The sequence below is a fragment of the Phoxinus phoxinus genome (genome assembly GCF_949152265.1).
Source record: "Phoxinus phoxinus genome assembly, chromosome: 1".
NCBI lineage: Eukaryota > Metazoa > Chordata > Actinopteri > Cypriniformes > Leuciscidae > Phoxinus > Phoxinus phoxinus.
Genome location: NC_136876.1, coordinates 17423832 through 17440228, shown reverse-complemented (window position 1 = coordinate 17440228; position 16397 = coordinate 17423832). Strand labels below are relative to the sequence as shown.

Sequence of the window (16397 nt, the reverse complement as noted above, 5' to 3'; positions counted from 1 at the left end):
AAGTGTAATAAATGTCATTCGATTTTGTCCTCATATATAAATGTTGCTCTTATTTCGTATTATCAGAATAATTGTTTTGTGCACGATAGAGTTTATTTATAAATGCTGTAGGATGTCATAAATTAACAGGATTTTTATTTCTCTGTATTTTATCAGGTTTGGGTTCTGTTATGATAAAGAAATGAAGAAGTCTGCAGTGAAATTCCTGCTGGATCTCAGTGTTGCTGCTGTAGAAAATGTCACAGTTACAGGAACAAGATTCTCTACTCTGCTGTCGTCTGTGTGCAGTTACAAAACCTTCCCTTTTGATGAAGAGTGGCAACGTTATAATCCTGTTTATCAGAGTGATTTCCTGCTGGATCTTTGCTCACATGTGAAGAACTATGAGACTCAAACAGGCAGGAGTTTCCTTCCAGCATTACAGTCAGTTTTCCAGTCTCCTGATGTCTGGATCATAGATCTCTCACAGAGAAAGTCCTCCGTCCTCCTGGAAGTGCTGAGACTCCAGACAGAGAAGAAACCAGTAGAGCTGAGAGGATGTTCAGAGGAAGAGAGTGAGATGAAGAGTTTCCTTCAGTGTCTGTCCTACATCTCACAGCTGAGGTAACTGAACTTACATGCTTTTAATTGTTGATTTAACCCTCACAGACCCAGGCAAATTCATGATCTTAATTATTTTTTCATCATTAAACATGTTTTAGGAAGGCATTGATAAGAACATTTATTTTGTTTATGTATTTTTGGGATTGGGATGTAATTGGGAAATGCATTGCTCATTTACTATGTTGATTTTTAATACGGCAAGTGAAAGTTTTGGATTCACAACACAATTCAATGCACACATCTATGTGTAAAATACTATATTACAATCAGTAAGGACAAATTTGAACTATTTAAAACCAAGAACACATTTTTTTTTTAAACGGCAAAAAAGAAAAAGAAGAATCAAGATACAAAATAAAAAGGTATAATAAATAAAAGGTAAAGAATCTGTCAACGACTGAGCTTAGAAAAATATTCTCAAATGTAAGTTGATCATTTCAGGGCACATAATGTTGTTCAATAATTAAACACTTTAAGAATTAAGTAAAAAAAGTAAGATGGTAAATTCTTTTTTAAATATATTTAATGGAATTGAATTAAAAATGTTCTGAGGTGCGACAGGATTTTTGAACAGACGTCGAGTTGTTTTTGTCAGTTATGCTCAGCTCTGAAATATTTGATCAATATTTTGCACTCTTTGTTGCATGGAAGCCTATTAGTTGAAGTCATAATTTACAAACTGAAAACATGACGCTCCAGAAGAAAACACAATGCAATAAAGTGCAGGGGGTGTAAATATTTACACACAGGATGATTGGGGGTAAATTGTTCTTATTTTGTCATCTGGAAATATGTAAGTATTTTTTGTAGCTTCTGCAGGACAGTACTGTAAGAAATTATAGTCTGCCCCGATCCAACTTCCACTCCAATATATACATTTATATCAGAATGTTCCTTCACTTAAAAGAGCTTAATTATCATATAGAGACAACTACATTCAATCTCAGTAATATGTAAATATCACAGTGGGCAACCAACCACCATTTTGATTACAGGGACTTCAAATAGCTTCTTGACACCTTAAACATTTGACCGTTCTGTTTCAACACAAGATCAAAGCTGTGATCACTTCAGATAGATTGGATCACCTAAACCTTTTGCTGTTCTGATTTCATTTACATTAAGAGTTGACCATTTGGGTTGATCAAATCCTGAACAAATGGTAATCAATTGTAGAATGAGAATGGGTGTGGGACACAGAGAATCTTCTCAGACAAGGGGGTGTCTCAACTTCATTAACATACAGACCACTGCTGTCACAATAAGAGCAACTTAATTTACATTAAGAGTTGAAAACTGTATTAGGATAAAAGGTTTGAGATTTGGATGTTCTGGGTTCATTCTGACGCCGGTGAACCCATAGTGCTGTCTGTACTTTGTTACTACTTTGCTGTAATAAACTTCATTTTTTGAGATCTTCGACGTTCACATCATTTTTTCTTACAGTACTAAAAATAAGATCTCAAAATAAAATAAGGATGATCCAATCCCATCGGCTCAAATGTGTTGTGTTGCCTTGAGCATCAGTGAATGTTTGCAGCTTTTGATCATTCAGGCAACAACACCTATTAACATTGTGTAAATTCAGTTATTATTATGTCTTGTGGTCTATATTTAAACAAACATCACGTGACTTGAACTGTACATAATTTAAAGTTCCTCTCAAATTACTGTTCATGCAATAAACAATACTAAGTAGTTTATTTTTCATAGAAAATATTAAAGAGACAAAGAATGTATTAAAAAAGCTGAAAAAAATGTATTTTATCTAGTATTTAATACTATTTCATTAGAAATCAAAGTGAAGAGTCTTTAGATTTTTTTACACATGAAATACAATGCATTGTTCATTTCTTTTTCCAATTGTAATGAGTCATATTATTTAATCTAGTCATTTTAATCAAGTATTTATTGTATTTTTCAGCTGTTCTGAGTGGTGTTTGTTAACTTTAGTTGAAGTGGTTCAGCTCAGAGAGAATCCAGAGCTGGTGACTTTACTGTTGGAGGTTCTTGGCTCCTCCGTCAGTCTGGAAGGAAGTTTACCCGATAAAACCTGCAGATCTGTGGGACGAGTCTTACGTTTCTCTTCTGACAGACTCAACCTCTCTCTAAAACCTAAAGCCATCTCTAGAAGAGGAACAAGACATCTCTTCAGACACATCACACACATACACACACTCAGGTACAGACAGGATTATTAATCATCAAATGTTGATCCTGATTAATTTTCCTGCTAATATTTACAGTGTGTTGTTTTGTTCAGGTTGAGTGGTTATATGGTGCTGAGAATAGTGCGGGTGTTGAGGTCAATGAGGGTTCAAACTCCTGTCACTATTAATGAACTCACACTTGATCTGAACGGTGAACGGCTGTCAGAGAGGAAGCGGTCCAGAGTCCTGAGCAGTTTGGCCATCTTTCTGAGACTCTGGACTGTCCAGTGTTTGAACCTGACTGAATACAAGATGGCGTCTGCTTCTCTATGTGTCCTACTGTGTCACCAGGGCCCAGTGATTCTCAGGTATAAGACTATAAGACACATTTCAGCAGTGTTTGACCTTATATTTATCATGGCATAGAAATAAAACAGTGAATTCTGTGTGTGTAGAGCATCTAAAGAGAGTCTCCAGAAGCTGGTTGAATGTGTCTATGAAGCTCAGGAAGAGGAACTGACTCGGCACTTCCTGCAGAAAGTGGGTGGAGATCTGACTTCCTGTTCCTTGAGCTGGGAAGAGCTTCACTATTTCCTGCAGCACAGAATTCAACAAATCACTGTGAACTTCAGAAAGAGCGACATTCAGTGCAACATCAGAGACATTCTGCCATTCCTGAACAGGATTCAGTTTAAACGGTAAGATATTCAATAAATTATTTCTATCTCAAAAACACTTTCTACAAATGAATGGCAAGGTTTTCTTTTTTCACATAAAATCTAGAACTAAATAAGAAATGATAGAAAGGATCAAGCTTTAATGATGATGATGATGATGATGTTGTGTGTGTGTGTTTGTGTGTGTGTGTGTGTGTGTGTGTGTGTGTGTAGGATGAGCTCTCTCTTCATGCTGTCTGTAATCACAGAGATCTATGAGAGTCGCTCTGTTGGGTTTGTGTCGAGTCTGTTGAGTTCAGTGAAGAACTGCATCAGTCTGCAGAGCAGAGATCTGGACTCTGTCCACTGTGCGGCGCTGCGCTTCACACTCCAGCACTGCACTGCAGTTTCACTCGACCTGCTGTGGACCTCCATACCAGAGGAGGAGCTGGAGAGCATTGTGCCTCTCTTCAGACATGTGTCCCACATCAGGTCTCAATGCTTTACTCTGGAGATGCTTCTCAATGCCAAGGCTGCGTTCCTCCTTTACCAGTCCGTCTGAAGCATTACACACTGCAGTCGAGTGTATCTGATAGTAAAATTATATTTAAAAAAAAAAAAATAATAAATAAATATCTTTATATTTTCTGTAGTACTAAATGGCAATCATCTGTGGTCTCAAAGGCTGCTTTCCAAAGATCCTTCAAAAGGAAACGGAAACTTCGACAGTGTTGTATGACGTGAAAGTCGAGATATGCAGCCTTTCATTTGAGAAACTCCTTATTTTTCTCTTCTCCTCTTTGTTACATTCAGATTTTGTGTGATATAAATGATTTAATTATATTACAACTAGTTAAAAGACAAATTATTTTGTTAGTTGTATTTTATAGGGAAAAAACTGAAAGAAAAATTAATTCCCATCCATAGTTAGTGTTTTAAAGGGCACCTATTATGACATTTAAAATGTTCCTAATGTTGTTTTGGGAGTCCCCAACAACAGTTTTACATGCATGCAATGACAAAAAACACTTTTGTTGTCGTATAATATGCATTTATTTTTACCTGATTTGCTCACCGACTCCCAAATGTATCGTTCAACGACTCGTTTTTCCAAACCCCTCCTTTGCGCGACGCTAATCTGCGATTGGTCAGATGACCCAGCAGTGTTTACAGAGATAATAGCCTACTTATTTTTAACACGGAGTACAATGATGCTTTTATCAATTAAATTGTGTTATAATAATGATTATAGTCCACTGCTTTATAGTTTGTAGTAAAAAACGAAAAATAAGATAAATAATTTAATGTTATGTTAGCGAGCATAGCCCAGAGTTCATATTGTAAAAGCACAATCAGTCTTTGTTTGCATTAGCCCGATGCATAAACATAACGTTTTTACACACAAAAAAATGCAGTTACGTTACTACGAGGTATTATATTCTTTAAGACAACTCCGAAAACAACGACAAACACTTCACATCACAATACAATTGTCATTGAAGACCTAGAAGCTAAACGGTGCTTACACAACAAACAAAATAATTATTAAGCAGGCTACATAAAACATAAAAGCAACAATTATTAATAACACTTACAGGTTGTGATATGGAGGAGGAAGCTGATGCAAATACACTTGGAACTGAACCTTCCTTCAATATCAGCCAGCTCGCGAATCCAAGTTTGATTGCATTTAAGTTGGTAAAGCAATCGTCTTCAAAATGGCGCGAACTATACTTCTGTGGTATAGTTGTATATATGAATTGTAGCCACTTAGTCTTCAAATGCTCCTCCTTGGGCAGATGAAAAAAGTTTGCTTTTGAGTCAACTTCAGAACACAGCGTCTCGTCGCCATGATGTTTTCCCCTGGCCTTGGAGCGCAATAAGTGGGCGTATCGTATTCAAATAACTTGACAAGTTGACGTCATCTAGTCAGAGAAAAAAGCTTCGGTCTTCTAACGATTCATAAAAATGACTCAGAGTCGACTCTTACTTTTGAAAGACAATAACTTTATATACGGTGCACTTTCATATTTCAAACTTTGCAGGATGTTTTTGTTCACTTAGATCTATGTTACACACTACATGAAAGGTAAATTTCAAAATTCCATAATAGGTGCCCTTTAAGATAATATGACTCAGCTGGTGACGTGTGTGTGTGTGTGTGTGTGTGTGTGTTCAGTGTGGACAGGCTGCTGTTACTGAAGATGCTTCACTGCTGCAGTGTCTCTGATGTCCAGCAGGAGTTTTCCTCAGTTCTGCTCTCCGTCCTGCAACACAAGCTGGACTTCTCCTGCCGTTCTGCTCTGGATCTGACAACAAACACACACTCCGAGACTCTACGTCTGACCACTGAGGACTGCCGTGCGATGACCACAGTCATTCAGAGAGCTCACACACACACACAGCTGATCCTACAGGACTGTGAGATGAACACCGCTGGAATGGACCAGCTGTTCCCAGTGTTACGTGCTGTTAAACTCTGGTGAGAAACATCAACAGATTACATTCATACACAGACAGACAGAAATATCATATAAATATCTCTCTTTCTCTGTGTGTTTCAGCTGTGATAAATCTCTGCTGCTTCAGTTTCTGGCTCATGTGAGTCCTGAGGAAGCCGAGTCTCTTTCTCGAGCTCTGGGGGACGAGGTGGACCTCAGTCAGACTCATCTGGACCCGCAGGTCTGTCGAGGTCTGGCGCTGGTTCTGGAATATTCTGAAGGACTGACTGAACTGGATCTGAGTCAGTGCCGTCTCACTGACCCCAGCCTGGATCTGCTGCTCACAAACCTCCACAAAGCACAACACATTGAGTGAGTGACTGAGACACAAAGAAGTATAATGTCATATTTTTGCATTTTGTCTGATTTGTTTGTTTGCTCTGCAGTTTTAGTGGCAATAGCATCACTGACACTGGGGCTCAGAGAATCTACAGTACCGTCTGTCGCAACAGTGACATAAAGACAGTAAGGTGTGTGTGTCTGAACGTCACAGAATCACATTCCCTTCTAAAGTTATTTGAGCTGAAGACTTATAGTGTGCGACAAACATGAGGCTCAAAAATAAAACCGTGATCTCGGAGTTGAAGTGCTTTCTCTTTTATTCACAGCCATTTTGTTCCTGCTTTTCCTTTGATATCTACTACAATTTATCATCCATTAAAAAATAAATGAAAACATTGGCACTGTTTGTCTACAAATCTGATTTGTGTTCATGATGGTGTGTTTGTTTCAGCTGCTGTTTCTAATATCAGTGTGTGTTTGTATCTTTAGGCTCTTTAACAACAGAATTGAATCCAGAGAGCTCTTCCTCACTGACCCACGGTTTGAGATCTGGTGATGATAATAAACTCTGGAATCAACAAGCAGGGAAACAACTGCAGATCTAGAGAGATGAGGCTCGTGGAAAGGTAACGGGTGTGAAGACTTTTGAAGAATCGGCCCATCAGAGTCCCAGAGATTAATCTAGCAGCAGATTTTGTAAAATTAACAAATCCATCAGTAAACTGTCTTTCCTCTTCTACTTTATATTATTTGTGTCATGCAGGATTATAGTTTTGTATTTAGTTTTTATTTGTATTTTCAATTTAGTTCAGTTTTCACTACAATTTAGTTTTAGTATAGTTAATTGTATTTTTCCTCAGTGACAGTTTATTTAATTTTAAATTAATTTTTGTTTTAGTAATTTTATGGCTTAGTAAATAGTAAATATGCTAACTGGAATTGTTTGCAATCCTGCAATCTGTTGTTTCAATCAGCGAAGTCTTCCAATCCAGTGTTTTTTCTATAGAGGCTTTGTCATGTTTAATTCAGGCGAGATGTAGGTTTCAAGTTTGATATCTCATGTATCAAAACCTAGAATTAATTGGTGGTCTATTTTAGTAAGATTTGGAGCCATGGCAAAATTATTTTAATCTTATTTTTTAATGAAAATTAAAATTTACTGATAATATGGATTTCTGGTATTTTTTCCCCTTTTTCTTGAAAAACAAATTAATGAAGACAGCGAAGCATGCATGCAGCTTTCAGTCCTTAAGAGAGAGATTATTTAATTTCTGTATTTAAAATGTTCTCCAGATGTTAGTGCTTCATTGGATGTGGGTCTGGCATTGCATTTATGGCACGTTTTCACAAATTGCAACAGTTTAGATGTAAACCGTTTTAAGGTGATGATTTGTTACCAATGATTTATTAAAGTGAAAGTGAAGTGACGCGAAGGCCCAGTTTGGTAACCCATACTCAGAATTAGTCCTCTGTATTTAACCCATCACACATTGGGAGCAGTGATCACTGTATGTTCTTCATTTTGGATGTTTTCACTAATGCATTTACTCCATTGATCACCTGATCTTCTCCTCTTCATCATGAAGAAGAGTATAAGCCGTTTGACTGCCTGAACTCTAGTGTTTACTGCAGACAGAATTCAAGAGAGACGTTAACGTTATACTCAGGAAAACACACTTACCTCGTTCCTCCGACTGAAATTATTAGTCAGTTTGACGAGTAAAACTTGATTTAGTTTTTATTACTTCTAGTTCTTCCTGAATGTTATGGTACTTGAGACAGTTAAGATATAATATATTACAAATGTTAACAGGACGTTTAGAAGGTGCCATACTGTTACTTGACCGGTTTTCAGATGTCTTCTGAAATGTCAGAAACACTTTTGCATTCAATCCTGTGTTGTATATATGAGCTTCATTATTTCTGGGGATACGGTAATAACCTGTTACTCATTTAAATAAAATCTGCCTAATATATTTGTCTCATATCCAGCATATATTCATTTTGAAACATAATATTGTGCTAGTTTTTTTTTTATTAAAGTTCAATTATTTATACATTTCAATGATAATCGTGATCTGTCCTAATTGATTTCATGCTTTATTTTCTCTAAGTCTGATAGATCGAGTCGTCGTTCACAAGGAGACTGAGAGTTTTAGTCTTTCTGAATTCAAAGCTTGTGAGCTTAGTTTTTGAGATGTATTTATCTAATATGAGCAGTTATGATCGAGATGCACATTAGGGGGACGATAAGGGCACTTGTAATTTCCTCTTCAGAGTTTATGATCATCGCTGTTGCCATAACGATTTTACTGCTTTGCAAAGATGCCGTTCATCATGTCTCTTTTCTGCTGTTCTTGTGTTTTCTGCAACATCAACCTTCTCATCACATCAAGAGCTTCATCCTCATCTCTCAGTATGAGTGAGCTGATAACTTCTGGGCTTCTATTAGCTTCTACTTCTGTTAAAAGTGAAACAACTTTAGCAATATCATAATCTTCTTCTGTGAGGTGAGCGTGAACCGAACAAGCTGCTTTTTACAAGAAGCAAAAAACTTGCTTTTACAGTATTATTCTCTCCCACAGCGTTTGCTTTATGACAGGATTCCTGCAAGTCATTAAAAAGTTTGAAACTAGAACTTCCTGGTTTTAAGGCCATTAAAATGTCTTAAATATGTGCATTTCTTCTGCTATTACATTTTGAGATGAGATCTTTTAGGCTAAGTTGCTGTGTAGTCTTGTTTACATGCGGGACATTTTGCGTGCTTCACTAGTTTAATTAAAATAATCTATGAAACATATTTGTGATTGTGTGAGCTTGTCGCGCATACATTTGGGGTTTGCAATATGTATTTGTCCTGAACCGGGTTTTCCTTCCCTATCTCTCTGTCTCCCTCTCGTGGTTTGTTTCTACTTGCATTTACACTTCTACTCATTACCCTCTCGTTATTACTCCCAGCTGCTTCTTATATCCTCTGCTCATCACTCTCTTCTCTCTCCACCTGTACGCCCTTCTCCCCTGATGAGACGCGCTATTTCTGGTCTTCCTCTTCCCTTTGTTCTCTGCCAGATTATTGTTTCATGTCACATACGTTACTGTTTGCTTACCTGCTGTCCTGTCGTGTCCAGTCTGGAACGTGTCGTTCTGCTAACCTTCTCTACACAGCCTCCCGCTGACGTGAGTTTGCTGAGACCTGTTGCGCCCACCGGTCACCTGGACCCGCTCACTGTACTCGCCGGGCATTCCCTCTACTGGCGGTGCGCCAGCCTCCTCATTTACATTTGAAGAAAGTTTCTGTTGAAGTTATCGCCGTGTTGGCAGCCTGTGTTTCCTTTTGTGGATTATTCTGAGTTTATTAAAGAGACATTATCTGCCTTTGCGTTTGGGTCCTCTCTCTCCTTCTGAACTGTGACGGAATAATCTGGCCAACATGGACCCAGCGAAGGATGATGCTCTCCAGACCGCCCTCGAGATGCAGGGAGCCATGCTGGGCCGTCATGAGGATGATTTGGCCTCCGCCCGTCATGCCATGGAGGTTCTCGCTGCTCAGATGACCGACTTGACCCAGCAGTTTCTCCACCTTCGCGCTGGAGCGCCTTCTCACAAGAATATCGACGCTCCAGAACCAAGAGTGAACAATCCCCCTTGCTATGCAGGTGAACCGTCTGAATGTCGTTCATTCCTAACGCAATGCGAGGTTGTGTTTTCTCTTCAGCCCTCGACATACAAGCAGGATCGCTCCCGCATCGCCTTTGTGGTCTCCCTCCTTACTGGCCGGGCACGGGAGTGGGGTACTGCCGTATGGAGCTCCGACGCCGACTGTTTAGACCGTTATGGGCTCTTCAAGGAGGAAATGTTAAGAGTTTTCGATCGCTCCGCGCACGGGGCTGAAGCGTCTCGCCTCCTCTCAACTCTCCGCCAAGGGAAGAGGTCTACAGCCGACTTTTCCATTGAGTTTCGCACTCTTGCTACCTCCTGTGACTGGAACGAGCCCGCGCTGGTGGCTCGCTTTCTCGAGGGTCTTAATGCCGACATCAAGGACGAGATCTTAGCCCGCGAGACCCCGTTCAACCTCGACCCACTCATCGACATGGCTATCCGCGTGGAGAAGCGTTTCGAACTTCGCCGCCGAGCCCGCCGCCTTGAAGGATCTCTGCCTTTCGCACCTGTCTCTCCATCTCCGTCCGCCACCAACCCAGAGGCGGAGCCTATGCAACTGGGCGGGTTAAGGATCTCCGCAGCGGAACGTCAGCGCCGGATTACTGGACGCCTCTGTATGTACTGTGGTTCGTCTTCTCACTTCCTTTCTACCTGTCCGGTAAAAGCCAGAGCTCACCAGTAGAGAGAGGGTTACTGGTGAGCGCTTCAACTTTAGTCCCTCCGCCACGCACCCGCACTACTTTCCCTGTTCATCTTCGTTGGCCGGGCTCCGCTGTCTCCTGCCGGGCATTGATTGACTCTGGGGCTGAGGGAAGTTTTGTGGATGAGGCCTGGGCCCGTGAACAGGGCATTCCTCTCATTGATCTAGAGAGCTCTACCCCGGTTTATGCTCTTGACGGCAGCCCTCTCGCCAGGGTTCGCTGTGCCACGGTTCCGGTGAGTCTCACCGTCTCCGGTAACCATCGAGAGACTATTTCTTTTTTTATTTTTCATTCTCCCTATACTCCTGTTGTGTTAGGACATCCCTGGTTAGTCGAACATAATCCACAAATTAATTGGTCCAACAGCTCCATCCTCTCTTGGAATTTGCCTTGTCATGTGAAATGTTTAGTGTCTGCCCTTCCTGCTGTGTCTTCTGTCCCTGTGTTTCAGGAGGAGCCCGGCGATTTGTCTGGCGTTCCGGAGGAGTACCATGATCTGCGGGCGGTCTTCAGTCGATCCCGGGCCGCTTCTCTTCCTCCCCATCGATCTTATGACTGTGGTATCGATCTCTTGCCGGGTACCACTCCCCCTCGCGGGCGTTTGTACTATCTCTCTACGCCAGAACGCGAGGCGCTTGAGAAGTATCTCTCTGATTCTTTAGATGCTGGTACTATAGTTCCCTCCTCCTCTCCTGCCGGCGCTGGTTTCTTTTTTGTTAAAAAGAAGGATGGTTCATTACGCCCCTGCATCGATTACCGAGGTTTGAATGACATAACAGTCAAGAACCGTTACCCCTTGCCTCTCATGTCATCCGCCTTTGAAATCCTGCAGGGAGCTAAGATCTTCACAAAGCTAGATCTCCGTAATGCTTACCATCTAGTCCGGATAAAGGAGGGGCACGAGTGGAAGACCGCGTTCAATACCCCCTTAGGCCACTTCGAATATCGCGTTCTTCCTTTCGGGCTGGTCAACGCTCCGGACGTTTTTCAGGCGTTAGTCAACGACGTCCTCAGGGACATGTTAAACATTTTCGTTTTTGTTTATCTTGATGATATCCTGATTTTCTCCCCCTCTCTCCAGGTACACACTCAGCATGTTCGCCAGGTTCTCCAGCGTCTCCTGGAGAACCGTTTGTTTGTAAAAGCGGAGAAGTGTACTTTTCATGCTAATTCCGTCACGTTCCTTGGTTCCGTAATTTCCGCTGAGGGCATCAGTATGGATCCCACCAAGGTTCGTGCCGTTACGGAATGGCCTCTGCCTGACTCGCGCGTCGCCCTACAACGTTTCCTGGGGTTCGCCAATTTTTATCGTCGGTTTATCCGTAATTTTAGTCAGATCGCCGCTCCTCTCACTGCCCTCACTTCTGCTAAGACGCGATTTTCTTGGTCCGATTCGGCACAGACTGCCTTTGATCGTCTAAAATCTTTTTTTTCATCCGCTCCTATTCTAATGACTCCAGACACTAACAGGCAATTCATCGTCGAGGTCGACGCTTCAGAGGTGGGTGTGGGAGCTATCCTCTCCCAACGCTCATCTGCTGATGAGAAGGTCCATCCCTGCGCTTTTTTTTCTCACCGCTTGTCACCCGCTGAGCGCAACTATGACGTTGGCAATCGCGAGTTATTAGCCATCCGGTTGGCCCTCGGTGAATGGCGACACTGGTTAGAGGGTGCTTCTGTTCCGTTTATAGTCTGGACGGATCATAGAAATTTGGAGTACATTCGCTCTGCTAAGAGACTTAATGCACGTCAGGCTCGTTGGGCACTTTTCTTCGCACGTTTCGATTTCTCCATTTCCTACCGACCTGATTCTAAGAACCTAAAACCCGACGCTCTTTCTAGGCAGTTCGCTTCCCCAGAGGTTGCTCCCACCAAGGAGGAGATCCTTCCTCAGGGCATGGTGGTGGGAGCCGCGGTCTGGGGAATTGAACGGCTCGTTAAGCGCGCGCTCTCGCACTCCGTTACTCCCCGTCTTTGCCCCAGAGACCGTTTGTACGTTCCGCCTTCCGCGCGTCTCGCCGTAATTCAATGGGGGCACTCTTCTAAGTTGTTCGCTCACCCCGGTGTTAGAGGCACGATTGCCTCTATTCGATCTAGATTCTGGTGGCCCACTCGGGAGCGCGATATTCGGCGTTTTATCGCTTCTTGCACTGTCTGCGCTCAGACCAAGGCCAGCAATTCGCCTCCCGCTGGTCTTCTTCGACCCCTACCGTTACCGTCTCGACCGTGGTCACACGTCGCCTTAGATTTCATTACAGGTCTTCCCCCATCCGAGGGAAACACTGTAATCCTTACCGTCGTCGATCGCTTTTCTAAAGCCGCTCACTTTATCCCTCTTCCTAAGCTCCCATCCGCGAGGGAGACAGCCCAGATCGTTGTCGACAAGGTGTTTAAGATTCATGGTCTCCCCTCTGACATAGTCTCCGATAGGGGCCCTCAATTCTCGTCCTTGTTTTGGAGGGAGTTTTGTCGCCTTATCGGAGCCTCTGCCAGTCTCTCCTCCGGGTTTCACCCTCAAACCAATGGTCAAGCCGAGCGGGCCAATCAAAGTATTGGTCGCATCCTTCGCAGTCTTGCGTTCCGTAACCCCGCCTCTTGGTCCGAACAGCTTTCCTGGGCTGAGTACGCCCATAATTCCGCTCCATCCTCCGCTACCGGTTTGTCGCCGTTTCAGGGTTGCCTTGGTTACCAACCTCCGCTCTTTCCTTCGCAAGACTCCGAATCTAATGTACCTTCCGTCAGGGCTTTCATTCAGCGTGCTAGGCGTACCTGGAGAGGAGTTAGGACCGCTTTATGTAAGACTCGTTCCCGCACTCGACGGGCGGCTAACAGACGTCGAGTTAAGAGTCCCCGTTACACTGTCGGACAGAGGGTTTGGCTTTCCACCCTCAACCTTCCACTTCAGTCCATGTCTCGCAAATTGGCCCCTAAATTCATCGGTCCTTTTCGTATTCTCAAGGTGTTCAGTCCTGTCTCTGTCAAACTAAGGTTATCAGCTAATCTCCGACGCGTTCACCCTGTTTTTCACGTTTCTTGTATTAAACCCGTTGTGCGTGCGCCTCCCCGTCCTGTCTCTACGCCCGTGCGCGTTGAGGGCTCTCCCACTTACAGAGTCCGCAAGTTACTTGACGTTCGTCCTCGAGGGCGCGGTCATCAGTTCCTGGTCGATTGGGAGGGATACGGTCCTGAGGAGAGAAGCTGGGTCCCAGCTCGGGATATCCTGGACCGCTCGCTGATTGATGACTTCTACCGCGCTCGCCAGCCCTCCTCCTCGGGTGCGCCAGGTGGTGCTCTTTGAGGGGGGGGTACTGTCATGAACCGGGTTTTCCTTCCCTATCTCTCTGTCTCCCTCTCGTGGTTTGTTTCTACTTGCATTTACACTTCTACTCATTACCCTCTCGTTATTACTCCCAGCTGCTTCTTATATCCTCTGCTCATCACTCTCTTCTCTCTCCACCTGTACGCCCTTCTCCCCTGATGAGACGCGCTATTTCTGGTCTTCCTCTTCCCTTTGTTCTCCGCCAGATTATTGTTTCATGTCACATACGTTACTGTTTGCTTACCTGCTGTCCTGTCGTGTCCAGTCTGGAACGTGTCGTTCTGCTAACCTTCTCTACACAGCCTCCCGCTGACGTGAGTTTGCTGAGACCTGTTGCGCCCACCGGTCACCTGGACCCGCTCACTGTACTCGCCGGGCATTCCCTCTACTGGCGGTGCGCCAGCCTCCTCATTTACATTTGAAGAAAGTTTCTGTTGAAGTTATCGCCGTGTTGGCAGCCTGTGTTTCCTTTTGTGGATTATTCTGAGTTTATTAAAGAGACATTATCTGCCTTTGCGTTTGGGTCCTCTCTCTCCTTCTGAACTGTGACAGTATTGTCTATGATTATATCGTAATTGTTTTAACAAAGTGCAAACTGACTTAATAGATGTCTCTCGCTTTGCAAAACCCAAACAAAAACATGCATTGAGAGTGTGCTTTCACTGTATCTGTTATTATGCCGTTAAAATGCCTCTGAAATTTAAGATCTTCATCTACATCAGGACATGCTGGTTCTGGAACGTGCTATCTCAGACGCATGGAGAGAGTAGAATAATCTGATCTGATCTGGGAACTATTATCCTTCATCTGATCTGTTCATCCCATCAAATCACTCTCATCCCCACATTTCAGCTGCACATTCAGACATATACAACATGCAACAGTTACAGAGTACTGTAGTTTAATTTAATGCTGTTACAGACTTACGTGATTTACATAAATTAAATTATATTATAGGTCAACATATGTGTACATTAATATATATATATAATAAACATGTTTTTATGTGTATACTGATGTAAACAAATTAAGGGTTATCCAATAGTTTTTTGTTTGGGTCTTGCACCTCTAGCGTCTCCTGTCATTGTTATGATATATCTTGCAAGAACTGCTTCACACTGAGCAGATAATTTACAATAAAGTTATTTTGACACAGATAAGTTTCTTTTTAAGAGTTTTAACATTAATAAACATGCTTTGAACGTTTGGGTTTAATATTACATGCAAACTCTTTTTTTTTACTCCTTTCTGTTTTTGGTCAAATTTAAAATGAGAAAGAACGATAAGAATAGGATACAGTGTCCCTCTCTAAAACAGTCTTAATCCTAGTTTACATGAACATATTCATTACTGATCTGTCTATAAAGTTTTATTTCAGGATAAAGAAGTGACCCATGCATCCATTGACTTACCTGTTACCTGTGAGAAATGGACAAGCACTACCTGGTGACTGTGCGTGTGTATGTGCGTGTGTATGTGCGTGTGCGTGCGTGTGTGTGTGTGTGTGTGTGTGTGTGTGTGTGTGTGTGTGTGTGCGTGTGTGTGTGTGTGTGTAGATGTATGTAAAAATTCACTGTTTGGGCAATAATGTGTCATGCTGCATGCAACATTATTATTACACTTCGGGTCCTCTTTGTTCAGTTTAACACATATTACCATATAAAGCCAAGCCATTCCTCAGATTGTCTTAAAATAAATTAGGAATAAGTCCATAGATTCTGTATGGACTTTCTGCATCACCACCTCATTTTGTGAGGCAGTGTAGCTATAACCTACAGTTTATCACTACAAAAACTAAGGAGATGGTGGCTGACTTCCGGAGACCGAGGCCCCGACTGCCTGTCTTTAGGCGACTGTGTGGAGCTGGTCCAGACCTACAAATACCTAGAACACTGATGCCCTATACAAGGGACAGAGTCGACTCTATTTCCTGAGAAGGCTAGGGTCCTTCAATATCTGTCGGAAGCGACTGCAGATGTTTTACCAGACGGTCATTGCTAGCGTCCTCTTCTATGCTGTGGTGTGTTGTGGGAGCGGCATTAAGAAAAGGGACGCCATGCGGCTGGATAAGCTGGTGAGGAAGGCTGGTTCTGTGGTGGGTGTGAAACTTGAGTCCTTAGCATCTGTGGCAGAGAGGAGGACCCTTAGCAAGTTTTTTTCCGTCTTGGACAATGTCCATCACCCACTGCACAAGACCATCGTCAGACAGAAGAGCACCTTCAGCGACAGGATGCTCTCGGTCCTGATCCACTGACAGACTGAGGAAGTTGTTTGTCCCGCCGGCCATACAGCTTTTTCATTCATCCCTGTGAGCAGGGCTGGATTTATTAACTTATTTTTGTCAAATAAAGTAGTGAGTGAGTTTGATGTGTAAGTGAGTGTATTGAGTTTGACGTGATTAAACTCGAGGTTCTGTGGGGTGCGGACTGGATCGACTCCATTCCTAGAGCTTCCGAACAAACAGGGTTTTTGGGGTTTGACTGATGGGGCAGTGAACCCGAGGTTACCCCGTCAGTCAGTCCTAG

The 16397-nt window shown here is 42.7% G+C and overlaps 2 protein-coding genes across 2 annotated transcripts in view; one reads left to right on the top strand and one right to left on the bottom strand.

Moving 5' to 3' along the window:
- The window catches only part of LOC307008690 (uncharacterized protein), a 48540-nt gene extending 40362 nt beyond the window's left edge, over positions 1–8178 (top strand). The window contains exons 9-17 of the mRNA XM_079631706.1: positions 157–603; positions 2528–2785; positions 2867–3121; positions 3209–3451; positions 3644–3901; positions 5589–5891; positions 5974–6222; positions 6297–6380; positions 6682–8178. Of these exons, the coding sequence (XP_079487832.1) occupies positions 157–603; positions 2528–2785; positions 2867–3121; positions 3209–3451; positions 3644–3901; positions 5589–5891; positions 5974–6222; positions 6297–6380; positions 6682–6748 (2164 nt within the window). The 3' untranslated portion in view covers positions 6749–8178. The remainder of the gene's footprint in view (positions 1–156; positions 604–2527; positions 2786–2866; positions 3122–3208; positions 3452–3643; positions 3902–5588; positions 5892–5973; positions 6223–6296; positions 6381–6681) is intronic.
- The window catches only part of LOC307009008 (uncharacterized protein), a 416885-nt gene that overhangs the window by 150574 nt on the left and 249914 nt on the right, over positions 1–16397 (bottom strand). The gene's annotated exons all lie outside the window — the stretch shown is intronic.